The sequence below is a fragment of the Podarcis cretensis genome (genome assembly GCF_951804945.1).
Source record: "Podarcis cretensis genome assembly, chromosome: 9".
NCBI lineage: Eukaryota > Metazoa > Chordata > Lepidosauria > Squamata > Lacertidae > Podarcis > Podarcis cretensis.
Window position 1 is genome coordinate 10,600,534 of NC_137178.1, and position 26,363 is coordinate 10,626,896.

General features: G+C 46.5%; 1 protein-coding gene across 2 annotated transcripts in view; it reads right to left on the reverse strand.

The window, feature by feature from the left end:
- Positions 1 to 47: 47 nt before the first annotated feature.
- The window catches only part of SCARB2 (scavenger receptor class B member 2), a 39,497-nt gene continuing 13,181 nt past the window's right edge, over positions 48 to 26,363 (reverse strand). The window contains exons 2-14 of one of the 2 annotated variants that reach the window (XM_079990965.1): positions 24,218 to 24,375; positions 22,378 to 22,525; positions 18,405 to 18,593; positions 17,300 to 17,391; positions 15,727 to 15,846; positions 14,815 to 14,993; positions 13,098 to 13,216; positions 10,993 to 11,066; positions 9,768 to 9,819; positions 7,978 to 8,136; positions 7,688 to 7,759; positions 1,674 to 4,419; positions 48 to 1,405 (exon numbers count right to left, since the gene is read on the reverse strand). In XM_079990965.1, coding sequence (XP_079847091.1) covers positions 7,730 to 7,759; positions 7,978 to 8,136; positions 9,768 to 9,819; positions 10,993 to 11,066; positions 13,098 to 13,216; positions 14,815 to 14,993; positions 15,727 to 15,846; positions 17,300 to 17,391; positions 18,405 to 18,593; positions 22,378 to 22,525; positions 24,218 to 24,375 — 1,320 coding nt within the window. In that variant the 3' untranslated portion in view covers positions 48 to 1,405; positions 1,674 to 4,419; positions 7,688 to 7,729. The remainder of the gene's footprint in view (positions 1,406 to 1,673; positions 4,420 to 7,687; positions 7,760 to 7,977; positions 8,137 to 9,767; positions 9,820 to 10,992; positions 11,067 to 13,097; positions 13,217 to 14,814; positions 14,994 to 15,726; positions 15,847 to 17,299; positions 17,392 to 18,404; positions 18,594 to 22,377; positions 22,526 to 24,217; positions 24,376 to 26,363) is intronic. The other variant, XM_079990964.1, reaches the window with a different exon arrangement.

Consider the following 26,363-nt stretch of genomic DNA (forward strand, 5'->3'; position numbering starts at 1 on the left):
GAAAAATATTCAGAAATGCAAGTTACAAGAATAAGGAGAAAAGGCAATGAAACAAAAAAGCCATTTAATGTGATATTCCACATTAACATGACAACAGTTCATTGACATGACAACAGTCCACTTCGTTCATTACTAACAGGGCTGAGTGTAAAGAGTCAGTGTTAGATACCCCCCACCAAAAAAAAGGGCATTCTTTTTGCTTTGGAGAAACTACCATGATTGACCTACAAAGAATTACCCCAAATAAGAGCTGAATCTTTTCCATAGTTTGTCTCCTGATACTAGATTTCTCTCTTTTTGCATTAAAAAGCTGTCAACTGTGACATGTCCCTATAGATTTTCTGGCTGCACCACTAAACATGTTTTAAATATGGAGAAGTATTATTGGAGATTTGATAGTAGGCTCTTTTACTGCTTCTTACAGTGCCATGGTTAAGATAAACTCGTCATCAACTATTGTTGTGGCCTCGGGAAAACTCTCTCAAGCTTAGGTCCACATCATATATGGGCCTAATACAGGCTTCCTGGTTTATACCAGTCTTATAAATATTCTGTACCTGAAGCTCTCCGAGCAATTTAAATAAGCACTTACAAACCATTAGTTATGTCAGCGCAACCCACAAGAGAATTTATGCTCCAGGAAATCCCAAAGTCCCCTAGGAGCTCCTCTATCGGAAGATGACAAGCTTCCTTGTCCACAGCTTCAGGAGACTGTTGGAAATTTCTTGCAACAGAACTATTTAGCAGGGAAGCAAACGGTCTCCACTACAACTAGAAAAATAAAAGTGCCCAGAAATGTCACCATCGCCACCCCTCAAACCAAAATAGGAAAGGATCCTGGAACTTTCAGTTTTGCTCTTTCTCTAACTTTGCACTCACTCAGTCGTTCACAGCAAGCAGCTGGCTCATCCTGTTGTATACATGGTTCTGTCTAAATTTAGGGACACAGGACAGGCAACCTTTTATGAGGGCTGCTCGGTGTTTTATAAACATTGTGCAGCCCTCGCTTTAGCCACTAATGATAGTACTGCGCACAATCTCCCTGCCTTGAGCAGACACTATAAACAAGGGAGGAGAGACTGTGGCCTTGCAGAAGTTGTTGGACTCCCAACTCCCATCAGCCCCAGCCAGCATGGCTAATAATCTGGGATCACGTTGAGTCGTAGTGAAGCAAAACCTGGAGTGCCATCTTTCCCAACACCCACATAACATAACGTAAGCAGCCTAGAAGGCTTTGAACTGTTAGGAGGCCCTAAACACTACTCAACCCCATAATACTACGACTGAGAGGCAGCATCAAAGGGGCAATTTCAAGAATTTGGAATTCCTTTTAAAGTATAAATGAACACTGAAAGGTGATCTGAGCCAATGACCTAGAGGCGCATCTATCAGAAATAATACTATACTAATACTATTCATGCCTGCCAACCTAGCAGTTCGAAAGCACCTCCGGGTGCAAGTAGATAAATAGGGACCGCTTACCAGCGGGAAGGTAAACGGCGTTTCCGTGTGCGGCTCTGGCTCGCCAGAGCAGCGATGTCACGCTGGCCACGTGACCCGGAAGTGTCTCCGGACAGCGCTGGCCCCTGGCCTCTTAAGTGAGATGGGCGCACAACCCCAGAGTCTGTCAAGACTGGCCCGTACGGGCAGGGGTACCTTTACCTTTACTTTACCTAATACTATTCATGGTTCTAAGTTATCCTTTGCTCCTTTGTACCCTCAGAAATATATACAAGCAGCCTCCCTGCTGCCTTCCAGTTATTTTAAGCAATGCTGTGTGCCAACTGCTTTAAGTGTAAATGTTCATGCTATAATTTTGTAAATGTACCACGGGAAATAATTTGCACAAGCTTCCAAGGAAACAATTAAGGATGCACATAAATCTCCAATGCCTGCAGCCTCCATTGGCCAACCACGGGGCAGCTTCCCTCCATTAGATGACTCTTAGGTTCTAGTAATGGGAGAACCATCTCTTTCTCCTACATAGCCTTGAGGTCTTTAATGAAATCAGGAGTTGGACAACATCTGGAAGGCCACTGGTGAAACCACAGCTGGAAATGGAACAGTGGACCAGATGGGTCTTTCGGCTGCTCCAGAAAAGGAATTCCAGCAACACATCCTGTGGTTCCCGCACCAGCACAACCAAAATAAACAAGTAACTGTTCTTGGTGAACACTATGAATGACAAAAAGTTGTGTGTCTTGACAACCACTCCAAAAATAGATGGGGAAACTGCCTTCTTACTGCAGCTTCAGGTAATAATTGCTTTTCCAATGGGAGGGGGAAATGCAATCAACTCAATAATGGGGCGTTTGGATGTGGGGGAGATAGTTATACCATGTTACTTTGAAGAATCAATAAGGGATCTTTAAATATAATAATAATAATGGGGCATTTGGTCAGCAGGCAGAATGAGATTTCAGGTAATGCCAGAAGCAATGCAGATTACATAAGGAAGGAAAAGTGTACAGAACACTTGTAGGTTATGTTGCTTGCTATACCTATCTAAGTATGAGCTGGGCCTCTAGGAGAGGCTTAGCTGGTCATTAAGTAACGTAGATTGGTTTGACCTAGTGGTTGGAGCTACCTTCTCTCCAGCGAAGGTAGCTTGCGATCCAACTCTTCCCTTCTTCTCCTGTATGCACACCTGTGCAAGACAACATTGCAGCTCTTTTTCCCTAGACTTCTGATTCAGGTGCCATAAACTCCCCATTAGGCGACGCGGCCCTTTCCTCTTCCAGACCTCACAATATGAGCTTGTCCTTTTTACGCTCGGAGAAGCTCAAATAGATAAGCAGACAGGAAGGGAGGGTTGGCACAGCTAGATGCCTCTCACTGAGAGGTCTCTTAAAATGCTGCATGCTACTATATCTGAGAAACTGGCTTATTCGGAGATTATGTCTAAAGAAACTAGGGAAGCAATTGCAACTCCAGGCTGGGAGCAGCGGAGCTGAATCAAGCAGCAAAACCACCATTGCATACAGAGCCCTCCTGCCACCGCAGAACAGGATAGCAATAAAAGCTGCGAGTTGTTGTTACACCAACTCTAGGCTGGCTTGGCAAGAGAGATCAGGTTCATTGCCAATAGCTGATCCAGCTAAGGCAGCTCTCCCTGCCCATCCCAAAATGCCTGGGGGTTTTTTGGGTCGGGGGCAGTGTAAGGTTGGCTGCCGCCAGCAAGGATGCTGTCGATGGTTGCTTCTACCTGCCTGCACTTTCAGCATTTTTGCAGTGATGGGAGGCTCCTGCTGGCAGAGCCAAGGGCAAAAGGCCAGCGTTGGCACTTCCTAGCCCCTTCGAGGTAGCATGTCAAGGGCTTAGTTTGGTCTGTAGGGAGACCTCACAGAGAATGCAAGAGGGGCGCGTCTTTGCCAATTTTAGGCAGCCCATGGAAAAAGAGCAATCAGTGATCTTTACAGGTGTGCTGATTCAAATGCATTCCCTTAGTGTTCCTTATCAAATATTTGAGAGCCGGCTCTCGGGGAACATTTTCTATCCACAGACCAGCTTTTAGAAAACATTTGCATGGCGGGTGGTGGGAGGACACACCAATTCACCTAAAACACAGGTGCTGAACTGGACACATTTTTAAAATAGCCCACTGGACCAGGTATCTGTGACTCCCAAGTGGCGCTGCTAAACCGGCTGCAGGTCACTTTCACAGGTATGCATTCATGGGGAACCATCCCAAAATCGATCCAATGGATGCAGAGCAGTATGGTACAACAGTGGGCTGTTAGTTTTGCAGCCATACCCGTGAAAAATGTGATGGAGGCTGGAGATCTCCCTTTGTATCGTAGGATCAAGATCATGAGCTAGCTAGACCGACAAAACATTCCCAGCTGTGCAATGTGAAAATGGACACAAGGAGGAAACTAAAATGCCTAGTATGTCAGAGAGACTGGCAGTAAGTCAGGTTACTGAAGGACAGGATTGTACCCATTGCAGCTGACATAAACTCCTATGGCTTGCCAAAAAGGCAAACGAAAGGGGCCGATCCACAGACACCTACACTACTACAGTCCCATGGGAGTCAATGGGAGAACACCAGTGCAAGTGTCTATAGCCACAAAGGGATAGTAGAATACTGCTTTTTGCAATCTCGGAAGACAACGGAAGTTGCCTTTGTTCCAGCTTTTTAGAAAAGGCAGCACTGCAACCTCCACTCTTCAAACAGCAGTCCACTTTTCACAAAGCAAACCCTTCCTGAATGCTCGAAAACCCGAAACAGAATGTTAACATATATTAGTGTGCAGGGGAGACGGTCAAGACTGTTGTACAGCGTAGTGGTTGCAGTTAAGAGCAGCTTGCATAGTTCAGTCATCACTAAGCTCGTTTTTGAAAAGTGTTGTTCTTGTTGTTGCTGGGGAAATTGAGTCAAGATGTCCGGATGAGCGGCGCTCTCTCGTCTTCAGAAGCCTGAAATTAAGACAGGTAGGAAAGACAAACACAGAACTGAAAGGTGCTATCCTGACACCTGCAACCCAAGGCGGACAAATACAGCATGCGCTTCCCTTACACTGTAGAAGTGTCTCGGTTTTATACCTGTAAAACTGTCACAGCTTCCCGCAAAGAATTCTGGGACTTGTAGTTCAGGGTGGGTGCTGAGTATTAAGAGATCCCCAGGCTCCACTTGCAGAATTACAATTTGGGGGGGTGGGCAGAGAATTTCATGAAACTAGTTGAAGTCTGTGTTATATATATGCCTTAAGAGATCACACAAGCACATATCTTTGGAAAATTACAGTAGGGATATGATGTATATGGCTTTTAGGGAAATGATCTTAGGTATGTGTCATATCATGGTCAGAGGTTTTCCTTTGAACAGTTGTGCGTCTTAATGGGGCAGATAAATCACATGGTACCATGTTCTAAAGACTGTACCATTTCAGACTGGAGGTGTGGATTTGAATATCCAGTTATAGCAATTATCTCCCTGCTTGTGGAAAATTAGCACACCAGGGACAGGCTTTTAAGTCTAGCCTCCTCCCTCATATGTCAGATTTCTACATGTGGGGAAGTTTTCATCTCCACCATCAAACTGAGAAATCTGAAAGTAAGTCAAGATCACATGACTCTCCATTAGATGAAGTGTACTGCCCTCGAATGTATCTTGGATCCAAATTCTGGTCAAATCTTCCAGCCTCCACGGCCAATCGACAAATTGGGAATTGTACCCTCAACATTCCTATGATGAGAACCAGCTGTTGTTGCTCGCCCGCCCCCCAAAAAACTGGATACATTTTGCATACTGAAAATTCTTACATAAAAGTAAACAACTGACAATACCCACTCCCCGCTCCCCAAAACCCATCACCTTGGCCGCAAGACTTGGCCTCCCCTGGTCCATGCAGTCTCTTAGTTAACCCATAAGCGCAGTAGGTAAAATTGCTTCCAGGGGGAGCAGAGTAAGACGGACAGGGAGAAGCAGGGCAGAAGGGGTTTACCTGGCGAAGCTGAATCACCTCCGCTTTCTGTGAAAGCACTGGTGGAGCCAACCCAGGGGTTCCGCAGGTGCACCTGCACCGTGCTGACCTCCCCACTGTTTTCCGCTCTCGCTTCCGGGAAGCGGAAGAGATTGCAGCTCCATCCCACCGGGCAATGCTGCCTCTAGGTTCAACTGAGAAACCGATGTCCGGCCAGCAACAGAACAACACCCCTTGCTTGTTTCTTCTCTCTCTCATTTTGGACAAAACCCACCACCACCGTGATGGACACCCCAAGCAAAGCCGCATGGCGCACACCAACACAGACGCAGGTTTGCTTTTGCAGTTGCAAGAACCTGCTCAGAAACGAAGCCCACACAACAGGCAGAGTGGGGGAAAGACTCCTGGAACACTCTGGTATCCCTCTGCCAACTTTCAAACTAGGGTGGGCTCCAAAGTACCCAACTTGGAATGGAAAGACCTGGGTTCACGTTCTCACTTAGCCCATGATGATTGCAAGGAGACGTTGGGCCAATCAGCCTTGCATGGTTGTCGTGTAATCTCCCGCTTGGACTACTGCAATGCGCTCTATGTGGGGCTACCTTTGAAGGTGACCCGGAAACTACAACTAATCCAGAATGCGGCAGCTAGACTGGTGACTGGGAGTGGCCGCCAAGACCATATAACACCAGTCCTGAAAGACCTACATTAGCTCCCAGCAAGTTTCCGAGCACAATTCAAAGTGTTGGTGCTGATCTTTAAAGCCCTAAATGACCTCGGCCCAGTATACCTGAAGGAGCATTTCCACCCCCATTGTTCTGCCCAGACACTGAGGTCCAGCTCCAAGGGCCTTCTGGAGGTTCCCTCACTGTGAGAAGCCAAGTTACAGGGAACCAGACAGAGGGCCTTCTTGGTAGTGGTGCCCGCCCTGTGGAACACCCTCCCATCAGATGTCAAGGAAATAAACAACTACCTGACAGTTAGAAGACATCTGAAGGCAGCCCTGTTTAGGGAAGCTTTTAATGTTTAACAGACCACTGTATTTTAATACTTTGTTGGAAGCCGCCCAGAGTGACTGGGGAGACTCAGCCAGATGGGCAGAGTACAAATAAATTATTATTATTATTATTATTATTATTAGGGAAGGAGGAATGGAAGAAAATGTGTATAAAAATAAAAGAAGAAAACAGTAACTAGGACTGTTCCTGACTAAAGAAATCTAGTTAAGGTATTACAGGATTAGGATTATATATTATTTATTTCGGTCAATGGCCAGTAGAACTAGAATAATTTTAGTCAGTGAATTAAATCCACACATGAGGAAGGTTGTATTTCTAGTTTAGGGGAAAAGACCACGCTTGCTTTCTTATTCAGTAGGGGAACACAGCAACACTGGAAGCTGCCTCATGCAGTCAGACCAACAGTTCGTCCAACTCAGGATTGTCTGAACTGACTGGCAGCTTCACCTGCAGATGATGGGGACTGGACCTGGCAAATACTCTACCACTGAACTACGGCCCTGACCCAAAGCACACAAATGTCTGAATGGACATCACCTTAAGAAGGGCATCCCCTTCTCTCACTTTCTCTCGCAAGCACACACATGCTCACACGGCGACTTGACTAATCAACCAAGCAACGGTGCCATTCTGACTACGTCGACTCAGAAGTTAAGCCCCGCTGAATTTAATGGGGCTCACTCCTAGTAAGTGGGGTAAGAACTGCAGCCTAAACGTCCCAACATTGCTTGGGCTGCAGGAGTGAGATTGCCAAGACCTTCAAGCGAGGAGTGTTGACCTTAAGGCTGGTTCACACATGCATGTGTTTGTAGTTCTCGACTCAAAAGATGTGTGCTTTAGGGTAAAATGCCATGCACGCAGAGCGAAAAATACACATTTTGTGATAAAGTAAGTATTCAAATGTGTATACAAAGGTGATTTTTCATACTGATTTTTTTTTTATAGGTCAATGAGGGAACAAGATGGGCACTGCAAACCGCCACAGATGGTGAATATATTGACTGATCCATCCATTCCCAGTTTGAGCTGATATTGGGCTATGTGAAAAAAAAAACTACCTTTGGCAATTAATTAGCCATGCATATGTGCAAGTCATTACCGTCAATGAATGATGGTCATCACACATGTGCGAAACAGACCTTAAGACTTTGGCGTTCACTAGCTAAGCGTTTCTCCTTAGCGAAGAAGGATTGTAGCTAGGAAGGAGGATTAGGAAAGAGGTATGGACTTTGCTGATCTTACCATGTGTCTCAAGACAGCTGCTGAACGTTTGCGGAAAGGTGCTTACTCTGTGTCTACTAAACCTTCGCTGCCCTAGAACCAGCATTTCGGAAGAAACAAATAAAAGGAAGACACAACAGAGAAAGGAATAAAACAAAAACACAAAATCTTTCTGGTGATTGCATGAAGAAAGTAAGACAAAATCAAGAGAAAATTTAAAAAGGGGAAAGGTTTTGATTTTTATGAAAATGAACTAAATAATAGAGGTAGAGAAAGCAGAGGGGAAAGGTCAGATCCAAGCGCTACTTTACCTCCTCCCTCGCCCGTAAGGGCTTGCAGACAAGCGCAACGAACAGAGCACCAAAAAGAATCCCTAGTGCCATGATGATATAGGGGACACTGGTCATCACCGCAGTTTCAAGAAGAACAGTCTTCAGTTTTGCCACGGATGCTTTGTCCAGAACAACACTCTGGAGGATCAAAAGGGGGCAGGGAGGAGAGAGACACAGATTCATTCTGTTATCCACACGACTCTAGTCAAATAAAATTCAGATCTGCCTTTGTCGACACGCTGCCTGCCAGATGTTTTGGACTTGCTATGCTGCCTGAGTGGGGCTGATGGGAGATGTAGTCAAAAAAGTCGGGAGGGCAAGCAGACTGGGGAAGGCTGATTTAGATTGTGTCTCCAACTGGTGCTGTGGAATGAGCTCCCTGCTGAAATACGAAAGGTCTCATCCGCATGGGCATTCCGCCGGCTCTTGAAGGCAAAAGTCGGGAGGGCAAGCAGACTGGGGAAGGCTGATTTAGATTGTGTCTCCAACTGGTGCTGTGGAATGAGCTCCCTGCTGAAATACGAAAGGTCTCATCCGCATGGGCATTCCGCCGGCTCTTGAAGGCAACCTTCTCATACAGGCATTCCCTCGATCCAAGCCTGCTGTTTTAATCACTGCATTAATGTGTTAATGGGATGGGCTGCACTGAAACTCCCAAAGTGCATCACTGCCCCATCCCTCCCAGACAGAAATTCGGCTTGAAAGGCACATTCAATTGTAGCAAGCAAAACACCTTGTAATTTGTGCAGGCTTGCACATTTTTTTTCGTGGACATAAACATTTTATTGAGATTGCTTCATTTTTTTTTATTTTAATTATGGTGCGTTTCTAATCCATCTGTATTTCACCCATGTTGTGCAACTGTGATCCACTTAGAAGCTATCCTGGCATTAAGCGGGATGCTAATTACATAATCATCAAGCTTCTCCTGCTTGTAAATTTGCCCTTGCAGCCTAAGGTAAATCTGTAAGCTAATACCCTGAACCCTTTCAGTGTCTTCTTTTCTCAGGACACCACCCAATACATTTTTGCTGTTGCAGGTGAGTTCAAATTTTGCAGCCGTGTTCTTCCCTGCACTGCACTGCTCTCTAATTGTATGCTGAGTAACATAACAATAACATGAGAGGAAGGTCTTCCTGGAAGTTTGGTAACCCACCACCACCCTCATAGAGCTCCACATGTAGGCAATGCAAATTCCGCACAAAGAGCACTGAATTCTGCAACCTACGCACATCGTGCAAGTAGACTAAGTCATATTTATTCTGTTTTTGGCAATCAAGGCAAGGAAGACTAATGATCTATGCACTAAAGCATGGGTAGGCAAACTAAGGCCCAGGGGCCGGATCCAGCCCAATCGCCTTCTCAATCCGGCCCACGGATGGTCTGGGAATCAGCGTGTTTTTACATGAGTAGAATGTGTCCTTTTATTAAAAATGCATCTCTGGGTTATTTGTGGGGCATAGGAATTCGTTCATTTTAATTTTTTTTTTTTAAAAAAAAATATGGTCCAGCCCCCCCACAAGGTCTGAGGGACAGTGGACCAGCCCCCTGCTGAAAAAGTTTGCTAACCCCTTCACTAAAGCATTCTCTCCCTCTTCAAGTAAACGTTATTCTTTGCAGCTTCTCTAGCTTCTGAGATTTCAGAATCCACATTATTCCCCAACAATTCTCCTTGCAGTATATAGCCCCCCCCCCCCGATAAGTTCCACCTGTCACAACACGGTGGGTTAGCGGTAAAGAAGCAGAAGGTGTTTTGCAAAAATGCCTACCTCGTTTACGTAGAACACAGGGAGGAACATGGTTCTGATGTTGCCTGTTTGGCTAAAAGAAGGTGAAAAAGTAGTTTAAAGAACTGTTGCATACGATATAGAATGCCACTTCACTCTCAGGTACTATGAGATTAGAGACTGGCTCTCTTCACTACCCCCAACCCTAGTGGATAAAAGCTTTTGGAAACTCAGCTCCCACAACGCAGTGTCTGCCCAGTCCATTGTACTGAGTGCAAGAGGTGCGGCTAAAAATTGACAACACAATGGTACAGCACAGGTGCCTAGTCAGAAGCTCGGCTGGCAGGGCAGGTCTCCCTATCCAGATGCCATAATAGGCTGCTCACCTCTCTACACATGCAATTTCTCTCCTACTCATACCACAAGCTGCTTGAAGTGGCTTAGCAAGGTCAGAGGGTGGGAAAGAGAGGAGCACGCAGACAACAGAAAGGCAGATCTCGTCACCCCTCCCCTTGCACTTATCCCTGGCCAAACCAGCACCAGACCTTTGAAGCACTATTATACCACTTTGTAAGAGTCACTTTGTAAGGGACGCGGGTGGCGCTGTGGGTTAAACCACAAAGCCTAGGACTTGCCGATCAGAAGGTTGGCGGTTTGAATCCCCGCGATGGGGTGAGCTCCCGTTGCTCAGTCCTTGCTCCTGCCAACCTAGCAGTTCGAAAGCACGTCAAAGTGCAAGTAGATAAATAGGTACCGCTCTGGCGGGAAGGTAAACAGCGTTTCCATGCGCTGCTCTGGTTCGCCAGAAGCGGCTTAGTCATGCTGGCCACATGCTGGCTGGAAGCTCCCTTGGCCAATAAAGGGAGATGAGCGCCACAACCCCAAAGTCGGCCACGAATGGACCTAATGGTCAGGGGTCCCTTTACCTTTAAGAGTCATTGCTTCCCTCCAACGAATCCTGGGGACTGCAGTTTGTTAAGGATGCTGCCAGCTGTTAGGAGACTCCTCTCCCCTCTCACAGAGCTACAATTCCCAGAGCGGTTTAGTACTCAATCCCTGTTCCCAGGGAACATCAACATGCTAAAGCGATACAGTTTAAATAATTAAATATCCTAAAAATCTCATTCTTCTTTTCAGGTATCTACTGCGCCTTTTAATTTAACGTCCTTTGTTCCCCTTCTCCTATCCTGCTTTATATACGACTCATTTTAATGGTTTTCTTATACTGAATTTTTTAAAAATTTAAAAACCCCAACAGAGTACTTACATAAAATCTGGTAGCTTTTCAACGTAAGTATTGATCTGCAGTCGCCGGGCTGCTCTGACCAGCACTCCTGTCAACTGAGGGATAAAGGAATTGTGACTCACTAAGATTTTAGAAATTAGTTATTGACATGCATTAGTGTGCGCACTTTATTTATTTGCATCTAAGCCTCTGCCATCATCATAAACAGCTAAGATGCTGCCCAAAGGAGACATCCCTACGAAGCAGAGAATAGCGCTCAACCCAAGAGTCCTTGACCTATCTAGCTTAGATTTACCTGCACTGATTGGCAGAGGTTCGCCAGGGTTTTACATCCTCAACTTGGAGATGTTGAGAGGTTAAATCTGGGGCCTTTCGCATTCAAAGCATGAGCTCTGCCACTGAGTTATGCTGCTTCCTCGCCATGCCACATGGGCTGCAGCAGAAGCAATGCTTCCTGCTGCTTATGGAGGCTACCCACATGCATGTTAATTGCTTGCTGAATTTGTTAATCCTGAATACAGGCAACTCTCCATTTGCGTTCAAGGCACACATAACCGCAAACCCGGAAGCGGCGCAAAAAGGAGCAAAAACAGCCCTAAAAGAGCTGCGAAAACGGCACAAAAATGTTGTTGTTTAGTCGTGTCCGACTCTTCGTGACCCCATGGACCAGAGCACGCCAGGCACTCCTGACTTCCACTGCCTCCTGCAGTTTGGTCAAACTCATGCTGGTAGCTTCGAGAACACTGTCCAACCACCTCGTCCTCTGTCGTCCCCTTCTCCTTGTTCCCTCCATCTTTCCCAACATCAGGGTCTTTTCCAGGGAGTCTTGTCTTCTCATGAGGTGGCTAAAGTATTGGAGCCTCAGCTTCAGGATCTGTCTTTCCAGTGAGCACTCAGGGCGGATTTCCTTCAGAATGGAGAGGTTTGATCTTCTTGCAGTCCATGGGACTCTCAAGAGTCTCCTCCAGCACCAGAATTCAAAAGCATCAATTCTTCGGCGATCAGCCTTCTTTATGGTCCAGCTCTCACTTCCATACATCTCTACTGGGAAATCCATGGCTTTAACTATACGGACCTTTGTTGGCAAGGTGATGTCTATGCTTTAGGCACAAAAATAGTGCCTAGCAATCCCATGAGCCCTTTGAGGCCTGTGGAGCATTGGAGTTTGAGGAAGAAGGTTTGGCGGGAATGACTGTGGTATTTGCAGGCTTTTCCAATGGTGTTCCTAATAGACGCGATTTCACTTAAATGTGCGGTGCCTCGGAACATAACCCCCGCGTAAATGGGCAGTTGCCTGTACTACAGGGGAGCAACCTGCTGCTCCTAGCATCAGAAGAAACTGACTTTCAGCAAATAAAGCTTCTGGCCCATCCATCTCAGCATTGTCTACAGTGATTGGCAGAAGCTCTCCAAGCCCTCATAGAGGATTCTCTCCCAGCCTTATTCAGCGGCAACACCCACATTTGGCAAACGGCAGTTTCTCTGAACCATCATTTGTCTCCCCGCAGAGTCAGAAGTTGCGTTTCGAGCTCTGGTTTGGAGCCAAACCATTGGTCACTGGCAAACTATGGTTTGCCCAATTAAGATGCCAACGGCAAACTGTGGCTCTGCGAACCAGGAAGTGGGAAAGGAAACTAGCACCCCTGAAAGGAGAAGGAAAGGGGCCCCCGTGAGCTCACATTCCCAGCACAATTCAAAGTGTCGGTGCTGACCTTTAAAGCCCTAAACGGCCTCGGTCCAGTATATCTGAAGAAGCGTCTCCACCCCCATCGTTCTGCCCGGACACTGAGGTTCAGCGCCGAGGGCCTTCTGGCGGTTCCCTTGCTGTGAGAAGCCAAGTTACAGGGAACCAGGCAGAGGGCCTTCTCGGTGGTGGCACCCGCCCTCTGGAACACCCTCCCACCAGATGTCAAAGAGAACAACAACCACCAGACTTTTAGAAGACATCTGAAGGCAGCCCTGTTTAGGGAAGCTTTTAATGTTTGATGCATTACTGTATTTTAATATTTTGTTGAAAGCCGCCCAGATAATTTATTATTATTATTATTATTATTATCATTATTATTATTACAGATCCTTCCTGAAAGCCAAACTGTAACAACTATAACGCAGAGCGGGGTACCTACAGGGTTTATGTCCACATATGTCTCGTGCTCCTCCTGATTCGGATGCATGCCATCAATGTCCTGGACATACTTATCATCGGATAGGTAAAAATGTGGGGGTGATAAAAATATTGGTGCACCTGTAAGAACAACAGCTGTCAGAAACTGAACGGAAAAGGGCACATGTCCCTTTAAAAATTCCCTCCAGACATACAGCCACAGTTCTGCTCGTGTGGTGTAGTGCCTTCAACCACGAAGCTCACTGTGTGACCTCGGGCCAGCCATTACCTAACCTCCCTCGCAGAGCTGTTGGGAAGATAAAATGGAGAGGGGCAAAGCCATATACGCCACCTTCAGGTAGCTGTAGGAAAGGCAGGATATAAATCGAGTCTTGTAGTGCTAAGTAAGTGTCCTGATTTTGCTCACCCTTTCAATCTCATGGACTTAATACTATTATAATTATAATCAACAGTACCACCATTTTAACACCATGAAGATGAATTAAAAAGCCAGATAACTAATCAACCGAAGCTACTATAATAATACGAGCTAGCATTTATATGGCACATTTTTAGCATTCAAAGGTCTCTACCTTCGCTCGGTGAGCCTTGAGACAGAGCTATAAAACAGGCTAGCATCATTATCCCCATCCTGCAGAAGCTTCCCTGACAGACCACCAAATGAATTCGAGCCAGAGGTGAGAACTGAACCAGGGACATCCCAGTGCACAAAATTCTCACTGGTGCCAAAGCAGTACTTCATAGAATTGCAGAGTTGGAAGGGACCCAAAGGTCCTCTAGTTCACCCCCCTGCAATGCAAGAATCTTTTGCCTACAGGGGGAAAGTGGTGTCAGGCTTCAGGGACTCGGCTTCCTCCTCCCGCTCCGCTTTGGCAGTAGATAAGCAGAACAAAGAGAAAGGAGGCTCTTACCAGTTAGAAATTTTAATGATCACAAAGAATCCATTCCTAGGAATGAAGGTGCTCCCAATTAAGGGTTCCCCCCCACTTCCTCCCTAGACCCCCATGTCACTACCGCATCTTGCAACCTGATCTCGCAACCACTGTGCTTTCTGTTCTTCTTGACCTTGGGCTGAGCGGATGAACGCTTTCCAGAGAAATTGAGTCTGTTAGCCCTCTCTCTTCCCGTATTTCTTCTCCTAGCTGTTCCCCACCCAGTATATCCCAGCTTCTGCCTTCCGAACTATGCCCCTCTGCAAACCACTGTTCCAAATCTATACTGTCCTCCTGCTCCTGGGAAGATTCAAGATCTGGATCCTCAGCGCACCCCTCCTCAGCATGGTCCCTGGCAAAAAAATGCTGCACCTTGGGGGGCTCCTGTTCAGGATTCCTTCCAGCCAGTCATACCCATTCCCAGGATACTCCACTGCATGCCCCCTGATCTCCCAGTTTCCATTTCCTGCTCCCTCCAACTGTCAGTCGGCATTCCTTACCCACCGAGGATGCACAGTCCTTGCCGGGCTATTTTGGGGTTTCCAGGAGTCAGAGATTACATATAAAGGTAAAGGTACCCCTGACCAACAGGTCCAGTCGTGACCGACTCTAGGGTTGCGCGCTCATCTCGCTCAAGAGGCCGGGAGCCGGTGCTTGTCCGCAGACAGCTTCCGGGTCACGTACACATACAAAAAAAACCCCCAACCAAATCTGCAAAATGACACAGGGAGGTGTGCAGGGCTGGCAAAATCTGTCCTGCCCTAGCATCCCTTTTGGCTCACGTACCTTGATTGCAGGCGCTGATGTTCAGGAGCCCTGCCCCTAGGCAGTTCCCTGCCGGTACACAAAACCCGGCATTGTCTGGATTGACAGAGGCGTTTGCAAAGAGCATCTCAGGAGGCGAAAACCGGTAGGCTGAGATCCCTTCAACAGTCACGTACTTCTGAAATGTGAGGTACATGGACCTGGAAAGGACAAGAAGAGCCTGAAGCCTTCCGCTGCGGGCTTTGATCGGAAACAAAAGATGCACTGTGTGCTCTTCAGGACTGCTGTGGTGTGAATGGAGGGCCTGTGTCACTGGAAACTCCTGGGGCAAAAGCCAGGGGCCCATTGAGCTGGAAACTGTTGCCCTACTCAGTGAGCCAACAAGGCTGCAGGTTAGAGCATTCCTTGGCTGGCAATGGATTAATGGGCTCCAGTCAGACTTCACCCACCTAGGCTGGCCAAGAACGATGCAAACTTCCTGTGCAGGGCTGAGTTGTTGCCTGGGCAGCAGCACGCCTTGGCTCTGACTTTGGACTAAAGATCTGACTTCCCAGTTTGTATTCCTGGCTTCCGATTCCTCTGGTTTGTGGCATCTGGTTCCCAGCTCCTGTTTGCTGCTTCCAGCTCAGCTTCTCCACCCCATTTTCTCTCTTCCGTCTTCCAAACACAAGCACACACACGTGGACCAAACACACACACACGTGGTATGTTGGGGGCACAGCAGGGCAAGGAGCTATTTACACGTATTCCAAACAAAGTATAATCCTACGCTAGCAATGTTCACCAGCAAGTTATGGGCTTGGGATGTCCCATATATCCCACTGAAACGCACTAGTTAACTTTCCTTGTGGCCTGCTTGAACCTGCTCTTTCCTAAGTGTTGTTGTGACAGTAGGAAAAGCACTACGATACGAAGACCTTCCACCATTCTTACCTACAGAAGTCTGATGAGAAAACGTAGATGGTTTCACCAGTGTCTATCAATGGGTGAAAAGTATCACCGTCGGTTCCATTTATCATGTTACAAGTTGGCGACGTCCACCAGTCTAGTGAGCTACAGAGGGAAGACATACGGAGGAGGAACAGCTTTTGAGCACATAGAAAAATCAGTGTTTTGCAGCAGCCTCAAATAAAACAGTCTAGGGCTATTATTCCCCATACCCCAGATAGAACCTCATCTCTGTTTCTTCTTATCCCCTTCCATATGCAGAATAATTTCTTTGTCCTCAACTTTAAAGATCTCCACTCCCCCTTCCTTTATTTTTACTTATAGCCCAATATATTTATCTACTGATCCCTGCCTCTCAACTTGGCTCCCTCGATCTTACCGCCTTAATAAGCACAGCTGTCAACTTTTCCCTTTTCTTGTGAGGAATCCTATTCGAAATAAGGGAATTTCCCTTTTTAAAAAAGGAAAACGTTAACAGCTATGTTAATAAGACCTCCTGGTCTTTTCAATGAGATGGCCCATTCTCCCCTGTGTGGAATCATTTCGTAGAGAACCAACAAAAGCCACCCCGTTCCTGGTTTTTTTTAAAAAAAGAAACAAATAAGAACTACCTCTTTTTATTTAAACAACAACAACAACATGACCTCTTCCACCAAGTCTTTGAAAACTCCAGCAATCTCCAACCTGGTGCCCTTGTGTTCTCAAGACTCCAGCTCCCACAATCCCCAGACAGCATGGCCCATGGTGAGGGATGATGGGAGTCGGAGTCCTAGAGCATCTGCAGAGCATTGGGCTTGGGGATCGCTGCTTTTATGTCCAACAAAAAGAAGCTTCAGCACCTGTCACTCCAGGTGTGTAGATTCATCCCATGTTAGCTCCGTTTCCATTTCCCCTGTCTAAATTTAGAGCTGCCAGTTCTTGGGGGGCAAAGGCCAGCCTTTTGTTTAGTGTGGGGATTGCCAAGGCAGAGCACATGGGCGCCACAATGCTCATAAAGGTTTCTTTAGCTGCCCTTGGGCTTTTATTTAAATAAAAAAGTAAGACTCTATCCCTCCTAGAAATAAAGTTATGGACCCAAACATGCAGGTACCCTTCTAAGCGATTTCCATGAACTAAGCCAGTGTTTTAAGCCAATGGGTGAAGTCAGAGCTGTGACTGATTTGTTTGGACACCTGGAAACAGAAAATCTTGGAGTCCTTATTTGCTGGGTTTCCCCTCTCCTTTAATGCACTTTCCCCTGCTTCTGTTTCATTTCTGAGGCAGAAATGCAACAAGCTTAAAAGTCTTCTGTTACGGAATTACAATTCTGGGGAAAGCTTCCCCAAGACTGTGCTCCCTTTAGTGTGTCATGCCATGGCAACCATTTTCTTATGGGCACCCGAAGCACTCTCTCAAAATGTGCTCCCTGGCTTAGCACACTGATGCTACTCAATCAAATCATCACCGTCATCGCCCAAGAGCTCTTGCTCTGCATGTCCTGGCCTTTCAAAATTTGAAACGCGAATTATTAACCACGGAGTCCAGCGCTCAAATTAAAAGGAAAAGAAAGAAACATTACTCTTTCCCTCTCCATTTGACGATCTTCGTGAAGTCAAGGTAGTTCTTCTCCCCGCTTAGGACAACGTACTCGCCATCATCGGACCCGTTCATCTAGAAATAAAACACGAGATAGAGAGAGCTTTCGCTTTCATGACTGCTTTTGTGATTGGTGGGATGAGGGGACAGGAAAGAACCAATAGATCCTTCACCCTCTTGCAGGACTTGGGAACCTTTTCAGCCAAGACTAATATGCAAATCTGAGTATTTATACCTTGCCCATCTGGACGGCTTCCAACAGAACACCAAAATGCCATAACTTATTAAACATTAAAAGCTTCCCTAAACAGGGCTGCCTTCAAATGCAGTGGTACCTCGCAAGACGAATGCCTCGCAAGACGAAAAACGCGCAAGACGAAAGAGTTTTCCGTTTTTTGAGTTGTTCCACGAGACGAATTTCCCTATGGGCTTGCTTCGCAAGATGAAACCTCTTGCAAATTCTTGCGAGTTTGTTTCCTTTTTCTTAAAGCCGCTAATAGCCGCTAATAGCTGTGCTTCGCAAGACGAAAAAACCGCAAGACGAAGAGACTCGCGGAACGGATTAATTTCGTCTTGCAAGGCACCACTGTGTCTTCTAAAAGTCTGGTAGTTGTTTTTCTCTTTGATATCTGGTGGGAGGGTGTTCCACAGGGCGGGTGCCACTACCGAGAAGGCCCTCTGCCTGGTTCCCTGTAACTTGGTTTCTCGCAATGAGGGAACCGCCAGGAGGCCTTCGGAGCTGGACCTCAGCATCCAGGCAGAACGATGGGGGTGGAGATGCTTCTTCAGGTATACTGGGCCGAGGCCATTTGGGGCTTTCAAGGTCAACACCAACACTTTGAACTGTGCTCAGAAACGTATTGGGAGCCAATGTAGGTCTTTCAAGACTGGTGTTATGTGGTCTCGGCCGCCGCTTCCAGTCACCAGTCTAGCTGCCGCATTCTGGATTAGGTTTAGTTTCCGGGTCACCTTCAAAGGGAGCCCCACGTAGAGCGCATTGCAGTAGTCCAAGCGGGAGATAACAAGAGCATGCACCACTCTGGCGATACAGTCTATGAACAGGTAGGATTGTGCGGTCAGAACCTTACCTTTTTGAAAAAGCCGAAGTCTGGGTCAATACTGGGGCGGAATTTGTGTAGGGCGCTGAGCAGCCTGTCTGTGTAGCCCCACAGCAGTTCATGGACAGTGCGTGTCGTGAACAAGTTTTCGTCAAATAATATGAGCAAGATCTCTGCAGGGAAACGCATGGGCGTTGCTGTAGCCATGTTCATTGCAACCTGATGGAGGAGGAGGAGGAGGAGGAGGAAAGCTTGTGAGCATGTGGAGCTCCCAGGGGCCAGCCAGGGGCTTGCAGGAAACCCACAAGGAGGACTCAAGCACAAGAGCACTCTCCGAACTTCTGGCTCCCAGGAACTGGTTGGAAATGGAATCTAGAGGGGGTGTAGGGCCGGTTCACCCATGAGGTGAAGTGAGGCAGCTGCCTCAGGCGGCCCAAGATTGGGTGCCCCCACAAGCTCCCTGCCCACCACCATCCCACCATCTGTGGATAAGCAGTGCTGGCAGAGGCACCATTTTCTGGCAAAATCTTGGATCCTCTGACTTTTGGCACCATTTTACTGGAGTCCATGTACTAACGGTAGCAGACCACCTGAGAGGACGAACAGAGTTAGGCAAACCGAAATAGAAGAAACTGAACTGAAAATTGGGAACTGGTTTTAATACAGTGGTGTCCCGCAAGACGAATGCCTCGCAAGATGAAAAACCCGCTAGACAAAAGGGTTTTCCGTTTTTGAGGCGCTTCGCAAGACGAATTTCCCTATGGGCTTGCTTCGCAAGACGAAAACGTCTTGCGAGTCTTGCGATTTTTTTTTTGCTTCCCCTCCCCTTTTTCTAAGCCGCTAATAGCGCTAATCCGCTAATAGGGTTGCTTCGCAAGACGAAAAAACCACTAGACGAAGGGACTCGCGGAATGGATTCTTTTCGCCTTGCGAGGCACCACTGTAATTGGATTCGCTATTTTTTTTTTTAAAAAAAAGTATTCTGTGTATTTTAAGAACTTCCCTCTGCAAGCTGCTTTGAATGTATTTTATAATGAAAAAAACAGGATGTATGTTTTAAAACGAGTAACATGAGCCCCTGGTTTAAATTTCATGGCGGCCATAAAACTCAAGCAGGCGGCCACAGGCAAGTCATTTTTCTCTCAGGAGCACACAGCGGCACCAACCTAGCTCACGGGGCCGTTGCAAAGACTATTAAGAGAATGCATGTTAAACTTGTGAAATGTGCTACTGAGACATCATCAGGGTAAAACTGCAAATTAAGTGCCTGCATGTTTTCCCCTTTGTAGCTGATGGTAGTCCAAAAGAAAAGGGGAGGCAGAGTTAAGCCATCTTTTGGAAGTGCTGAGTGCAACTCAGCTTGTATTGAAAACTGGAGGATTTGTATGGGGTGAGAGAGTAGATAGAGAGGGGGTCCTCCATACTTCCTAGATTCTATTTCTGATTTAACCTGCACTGACCTTCCTACGATGCCAGACTGACACCCTTAGGGTGACCGACCTCATTTCCTATTTTGTCCTTACCTTGGGAAAGGAGGCCTATTTGCATGTCTCTCCTGCATAGCTATCAACTTACAGATTTGAAAATAAGGGACCAGCAGCCTCAAAATAAAGTATCAGCAGCCAAAATAAGGGATTTTCCAAGCACAGGTATGTTCAACTTCTGAGCCCCTCTGAGCCAAAGGCAGAAAGCCCAGCCAGCAGCCAAACGAAGCCTCAAGCGGTGGTTCCCACAGCGCAGCAACCCGGCAAAGGGGATGCAGCAAGGAAAACCACCATCAGCTCTCCGCTGGGAAGCGCTGAGCAAAGGCGAGTCCCCAGGCAACGCAGCCGATTTGATCGGCACAAAGCATGCAAACTCCACCCCCCAGTCGTTCTTAGACTCCTTATTGGGTGAGCAACGCAGCCAAGCAACACAGTTGGAGCCTCCCTCCTCCCTGGCCGGCAGGGAGGGAGGGAGAGGAGCTGCTTCCTTTAAAGCCCGGGAAATTTAAGGGACATCATCAATAAGGGACAGCAGCGGGACACGGCGCTGGGATAAGGGAGTTTCCCGCCAAATAAGGGACGGTTGACAGCTATGCTCTCCTGAAGGATGAAAGAGCAAGCATGCCTCTTTGTATCTCCACCTTGGCTACACAGAATGAGGATATTTTCTGTCAAGCATGTATTTCCTTTAACCAACTTAGCTTTTTTTATTATCTTACTAAACTCAAGCGTCTCAGTGTGACTACATCCAATGGTTAAATGTGCTCCCTCCAAGCAAGGGTTCTGGTTAAGCTCAACTTCTGCTAATGCATTTGAACCCCAAATGCCATCACCATCAGCCCTGTGCCAGACATGGCTCCACAGCTCTTTTTGGATAAGAAAATTATGTGTGAGATTTCCATCACCTGCCATGTGATGTGCACTTTGGCCTATGGAATGCCTAAATGCCAGCGGTTCTTCAATCCACCACAAGGTGGAGCCCCAGCCTGTAACACCTTGAATTGCCTTCAAGTCTATACAGTGGTGCCTCGCAAGACGAAATTAATCCGTTCCGTGAGGCTCTTCGTATAGCGGTTTTTTCGTCTTGCGAAGCAAGCCCATTGACAGCTTAGCGGATTAGCGCTATTAGTAGTTTAGCTGCTTTTAGCAGATCAGCTGATAAGCGGCTTAGGGCTTAGGAAAAGGGGGGGGAGGGAAAAAAAACCCGCAGGAACTTGCAAGACATTTTCGTCTTGCGAAGCAAGCCCATAGGAAATTCGTTTTGCAAAGCACCTCCAAAACGGAAAACCCTTTCGTTTAGCAGGTTTTCCGTCTTGCGAGGCGTTCGTCTTGCGGGGCACCACTGTAGTTCAGTAAGATCTTATTCTAAATAAGCACTCTGTAAACGGCAAATAGTTGACAACCCCAGAACGATCTGATTTTTGACAAGCAGGCCCAGCCTGTTTCAGGTGAGTCTTCCTCTCTGATAGGAAGCAATTTGCATCAACCAGAGGGCATCCAAATTACAAAAGAAATAAAGGAAGATCAGGTAAGCTTACTTCAATTACATGGGTTACCAAGTGTAGGGCGCCTGCTGCAACGAAGAAAAAAAACTCACAGATGAAGACTGCACAGCTAATCACTCTAGAAAAAGGATTCATTCTTGGAAACTTCTTTTTGAGTTTTACATATAATAGCCATGAGATTTGTGTGAGCTAGGCTGGACAAGTTTAAGCCATTTGTCTGCGTAATTTTGCTGTTAAAGGACACACAGGACTGTGATTTCACACACTTTGGGGTTAGGAAGTATGAACGCCATTTGCTTTTCATTTCATTTGTTCTCTTTTGTGATGCTTCTTGATTTTGGTAATACAGTGGTGCCCCGCAAGACGAATGCCTCGCAAGACGGAAAACTCGCTAGACGAAATAGTTTTCCGTTTTGGAGGTGCTTCGCAAAACGAATTTCCTATGGGTTTGCTTCGCAAGACGAAAATGTCTTGCGAGTTCCTGTGGTTTTTTTTCCCTTTCCCCCCCTTTTTCTAAGCCGCTAAGCCGCTAATCCGCTAAGCCGCTAAACCGCTAATAGCGCTAATCCGCTAAGCCGTCAATGGGCTTGCTTCGCAAGACGAAAAAACCGCTAGACGAAGAGACTCGCGGAACGGATTCTTTTCGTCTTGCGAGGCACCACTGTACACCAGATTGCAATTTTTTAAAGGAAAGAAACTACTCACAGCTCATCATCAAAGTGTAGGGTGCACAGAGGGTTTAAAACTACAGGAACCAACAGCAAGGAGTGACAGGCACCTTCTATGCAGCAGCTGTGGCTAAACTTTGTCAGTTTGCACTGCAACTCCCATTGGCCACCGCAAGCGCAAACAATGGTGAGGGATGATGGGAGATGCAGTTCAGCAACACCTGGCATGACAAGAAGTTCCCCCACCCGTGCTTTACAGGCATAAGGTTCAATCACGGACGTCTCTGATTAAAGCAGCACAAAAGTGACAATAAAATCCTTGCAAGCTGCCCAAAAGAAACCTCACCAGTGCAGGCATGTTTATAGTCCTGATCAGATGAGCTTCTGGGTCCCCCACAGACATCTCCGGCTCGAAGAAGTAAGTCTTTGGATTCAGAGAAGACACTTTTGTGCCGTTGTCTAAAAAGTGAACATTTACGTGGAGGCTGTGTTCCCTGCAGAGAAAGACAGAGGAGAGAGAGAGAGGAAAGTAGCGTTTTAAAATATTTCAGTTCATCCTAGTGAATTACATAGACTCTAGAAAAACAGTGCCAAAGGCCAGAGGGTACAAGATCTCACCAGAAGTTAAATGCCTTCACACCAGAAGTTGGTGTCGCTGCCAGCACTGCTGCTAAACCCTAGTCATAGCAGTACCAGCTCAGAACCCCTAAGCCATGCTGCGCTATGCTACACTCCCATGGCAGCCATTTTCTGACTGGCACCCACAGCTCTTTCTGATTTTTTTTTTAATGTGCCCACTGGTGCAAAAAGGTTGACGACACTGCCTTAAGCTCTCTGAGAATGCACCAGGTGGCACCTTGGTTATCGATTGGCTTGGCTCCTGAACAAATGGGCTCCCTAACACCGCAAACCCAGAAGTGTGTGTTCCGGTTTGCGAAGGTTTTTGGGAAACCGAATGTCCGGTGTGGCTTCCGATTGAGTGCAGGAAGCTCCTGCAGCCAATCAGAAGCCGCGCCTTAGTTTTCAAACAGTTCCGGGAGTTTAACGAATTACCATATTTTTCGCTCTATAACACGCACCCGACCATAACACGCACATAGTTTTTAGAGGAGGAAAACAAGAAAAAAATATTCTAAACGAAACAGTGGATGTATGATTTTTGTGGTTCATGCTGTGGCCATAGACATGTGATCTGACGGTGAGTTTGAGGTAGCCCAATGCAAAAATCCTGAGGATCCATGTGGATCCATGCTTTGTAACCACGTTTTTGCACCACTGTGGCCCCAGGCAACAGTGGGTGCATGATTTTTTTGGTGCAAGCTGTAGCCATGGACATGCTATGTGATCTGATGGTGAATTTGGGGTGACCCAGTGCAAAAATCCTGAGGATCCATGTGGATCCGTGCTTTGTAACCACGTTTTAAGTGGAGGGAAGGAAAAGCACTCAAGGGACAAGAAACACGCGTGGGGTGGGTGGAGAAGGATGCTGTTAATAATGCAGAAGAGGGGTATAAGAAGAGAAGCAAGCAGGCTCTGCTTCTCTCCCTCCTCCCTGGCTTGCTGAAAAACTTTGCTGCTATTTAGCCAGCTGAGTGGGGAGGAGAGAGGGACAGAGGGCCTGCTTGCTTTAAAGGAGCCAACCAGACAGGATCCTCTCCTCTCCCGCTTTGATCCTTTAAAGCAAGCAGGCTCTCTGTCCCTCTCTCCTCCCCACTCAGCGGCTCTTCTCCCGCTTTGCTGTTTCAAAGCGAGCCACGGAGGAGGGAAGGAAGGGGAACCATGGATCCTCTGCTCACGACTGCAGCAGATCCTCCCGCCATCCGTAGGCATTCGCTCCATAACACGCACAGACATTTCCCCTTACTTTTTAGGAGGAAAAAAGTGAGTGTTATGGTGCAAAAAATACGGTAGGTTCAACAACCAAGGTACCACTGTATTTCTTATACAATATTATTTCTATATCCATGAGGGCTAGAAACTTATACAGATCCCAACTCTACAGTTAATCCTTCACCCACCAGCGCCATTCTTACTTCTCTAAGTGGACAAGTTGTCCTGACATTTTGACACCCTTATGATTCCTGCTTTCACCATCATCCCTTGACCCCGGCAAGACTCTTGTTTTGGGACCCAAAGCACAATCTCTTTATAAACTGTCTTGGAGTAATGAATGAAGCAAAAAATACCTGTAAGTGTATGGTCCAACTTGTCTCACAATGGGAGGTTCGCCTTGAACCACTTCCAAAGGATTGGTCAAGTTAAAAAAATAGAACTGCATATAAACTGGCGGCGGAGGCTCCTCCCACATTTCAAAAAATTCTGTACCATTTTTTAACACGGTTTGCTACAAGGAAGAAGAAGAAAGGAAGAACATTATTGATATACTTCCAGGATGTGCACCGAATAAGGGAATTGATCTACATGTGCAGCAGAACCACGTGATATGCTGTAGCTTTCCGTGGATTGTGCCTTGCCTGGTGGTGGTCAGAAAACACTTTAGAAAAATCCAGCAGAAAACTGACATGGAAGTAGAAGACTTAGAATCTTTCCCCCCTGACATGCGGGGATTTTTCCTCCTCTGCTCCCAGGAGCTCTCCAAAATGCAATCTCCAACATGCAGCCAGAATGGTAGAGTCCAAGAACAAACCCTGCACCATTTGATTCAATGTTCTGCGTCGATGAAAGTCAATATTCCAGAAAGGTAGCTGTTTTAATCTGCTGCAATGGAACAAGGAAGAGTCTTGGGGTGCTGTAAAAACTAATCAATTTATTATAGCACAAAGTGGTCAAGTTCACTGCATCAGATGCATGAAATTTTACAGGTACATACACACACACACACACACACACACACACATATATAGAGAAAACCCATCACAAACGGTGGGGTCAAATGACCACGAGGCACATAAACTCCAGTCTGTAAAAATTCAATTAAAGTTTGAAATGTATGAAAAATAACCACAGTGATCACGCACATGAGTAACTGTGATAACAAAAGTCATTGGTTGTGGCATTACAGTGGTACTTCGGGTTAAGTACTTAATTCGTTCCGGAGGTCCGTTCTTAACCTGAAACTGTTCTTAACCTGAAGCACCACTTTAGCTAATGGGGCCTCCCACTGCCGCCGCACCGCCGGAGCACGATTTCTGTTCTCATCCTGAAGCAAAGTTCTTAACCCGAGGTAATATTTCTGGGTTAGCAGAGTCTGTAATCTGAAGCGTATGTAACCTGAAGCATATGTAACCCGAGGTACCACTGTATAGTACATTCCTAAATGCATCAGAATTGTAGGAGTTGGAAGGGACCTCAAGGGTCATCTATCTCAACACATGGTCCCCCTTCCAAGTTGAAACCATACAGGACCCTGCTTAGCTTTGCAAATGTGCTAGACAGTAACTCACAGGTCAACTGAACTAGGGCTGCAGCCTTAACTGTGAAGAGTTGTTGGGTGGGAGTTGAAGCTAAAATCCTTTCAATCCTTTCTATTCCCTTCCCTGCTTTCTATCACGTGTTCTCATGTGTCCATTTGAAGACTATCAACTGCCTCTTTCTGGAAGAAGATCAATATAAATTTAATTCTTAAAGAACTGTGCAAAGAGTTCAGCAGTAATGAAAATATTGATTTTACGCATGGTTGGTGGCTCTCTTCTTGTGTTAAATCCCCAAGTTGTTTCAAGGAACTCTGGGTAGTTTTTTATAAGAGCGGCGGCAGCAACACCAAGCTTTTGAAGCAGACGAGGTGCAGAAATAATGACTATTCCAAGGCCACTTAATCAGCCTTGTGGTGAACAAATATTAGAACTCAGCCACTATCCCTGTAACAACCCTCAAAATGTAACTTATCACATCTGTAAGTTGTTTTTTCCAAAAGGAATTCAGGATAGCAATACAGGACGCTCTCACATTTTTTTCCTGTGAGGTAGATTAGACTGACACAACGACTGGACCAAGATTGAAATAATCACATTGGTAAGATTTAAGATCAACAGTTGAAACCTATGCATGTCCACTGTGAGTTCAGTGGGTTTTACTCCTAGGTAAGGAGGTATAGAATTGAGGGCAAAATTCTTGAATTTAATCTCTTCCCTTTGTCTCTTCCCTACTGCATTTTAGACTGTACCATCCTCGGGGCAAGGACCTGTCTTGTTGTGCACCTTTACACACTTAGCAATTACTCAGAAGTAATTGCTAAGTTTAGTGAGAATAAGTCCCATGTAATTGGGTTTTAGGGACGTGGGTGGTGCTGTGGGTTAAACCACAGAGCCTAGGACTTGCCGATCAGAAGGTCGGCGGTTCAAATCCCCGCGACAGGGTGAGCTCCCATTGCTC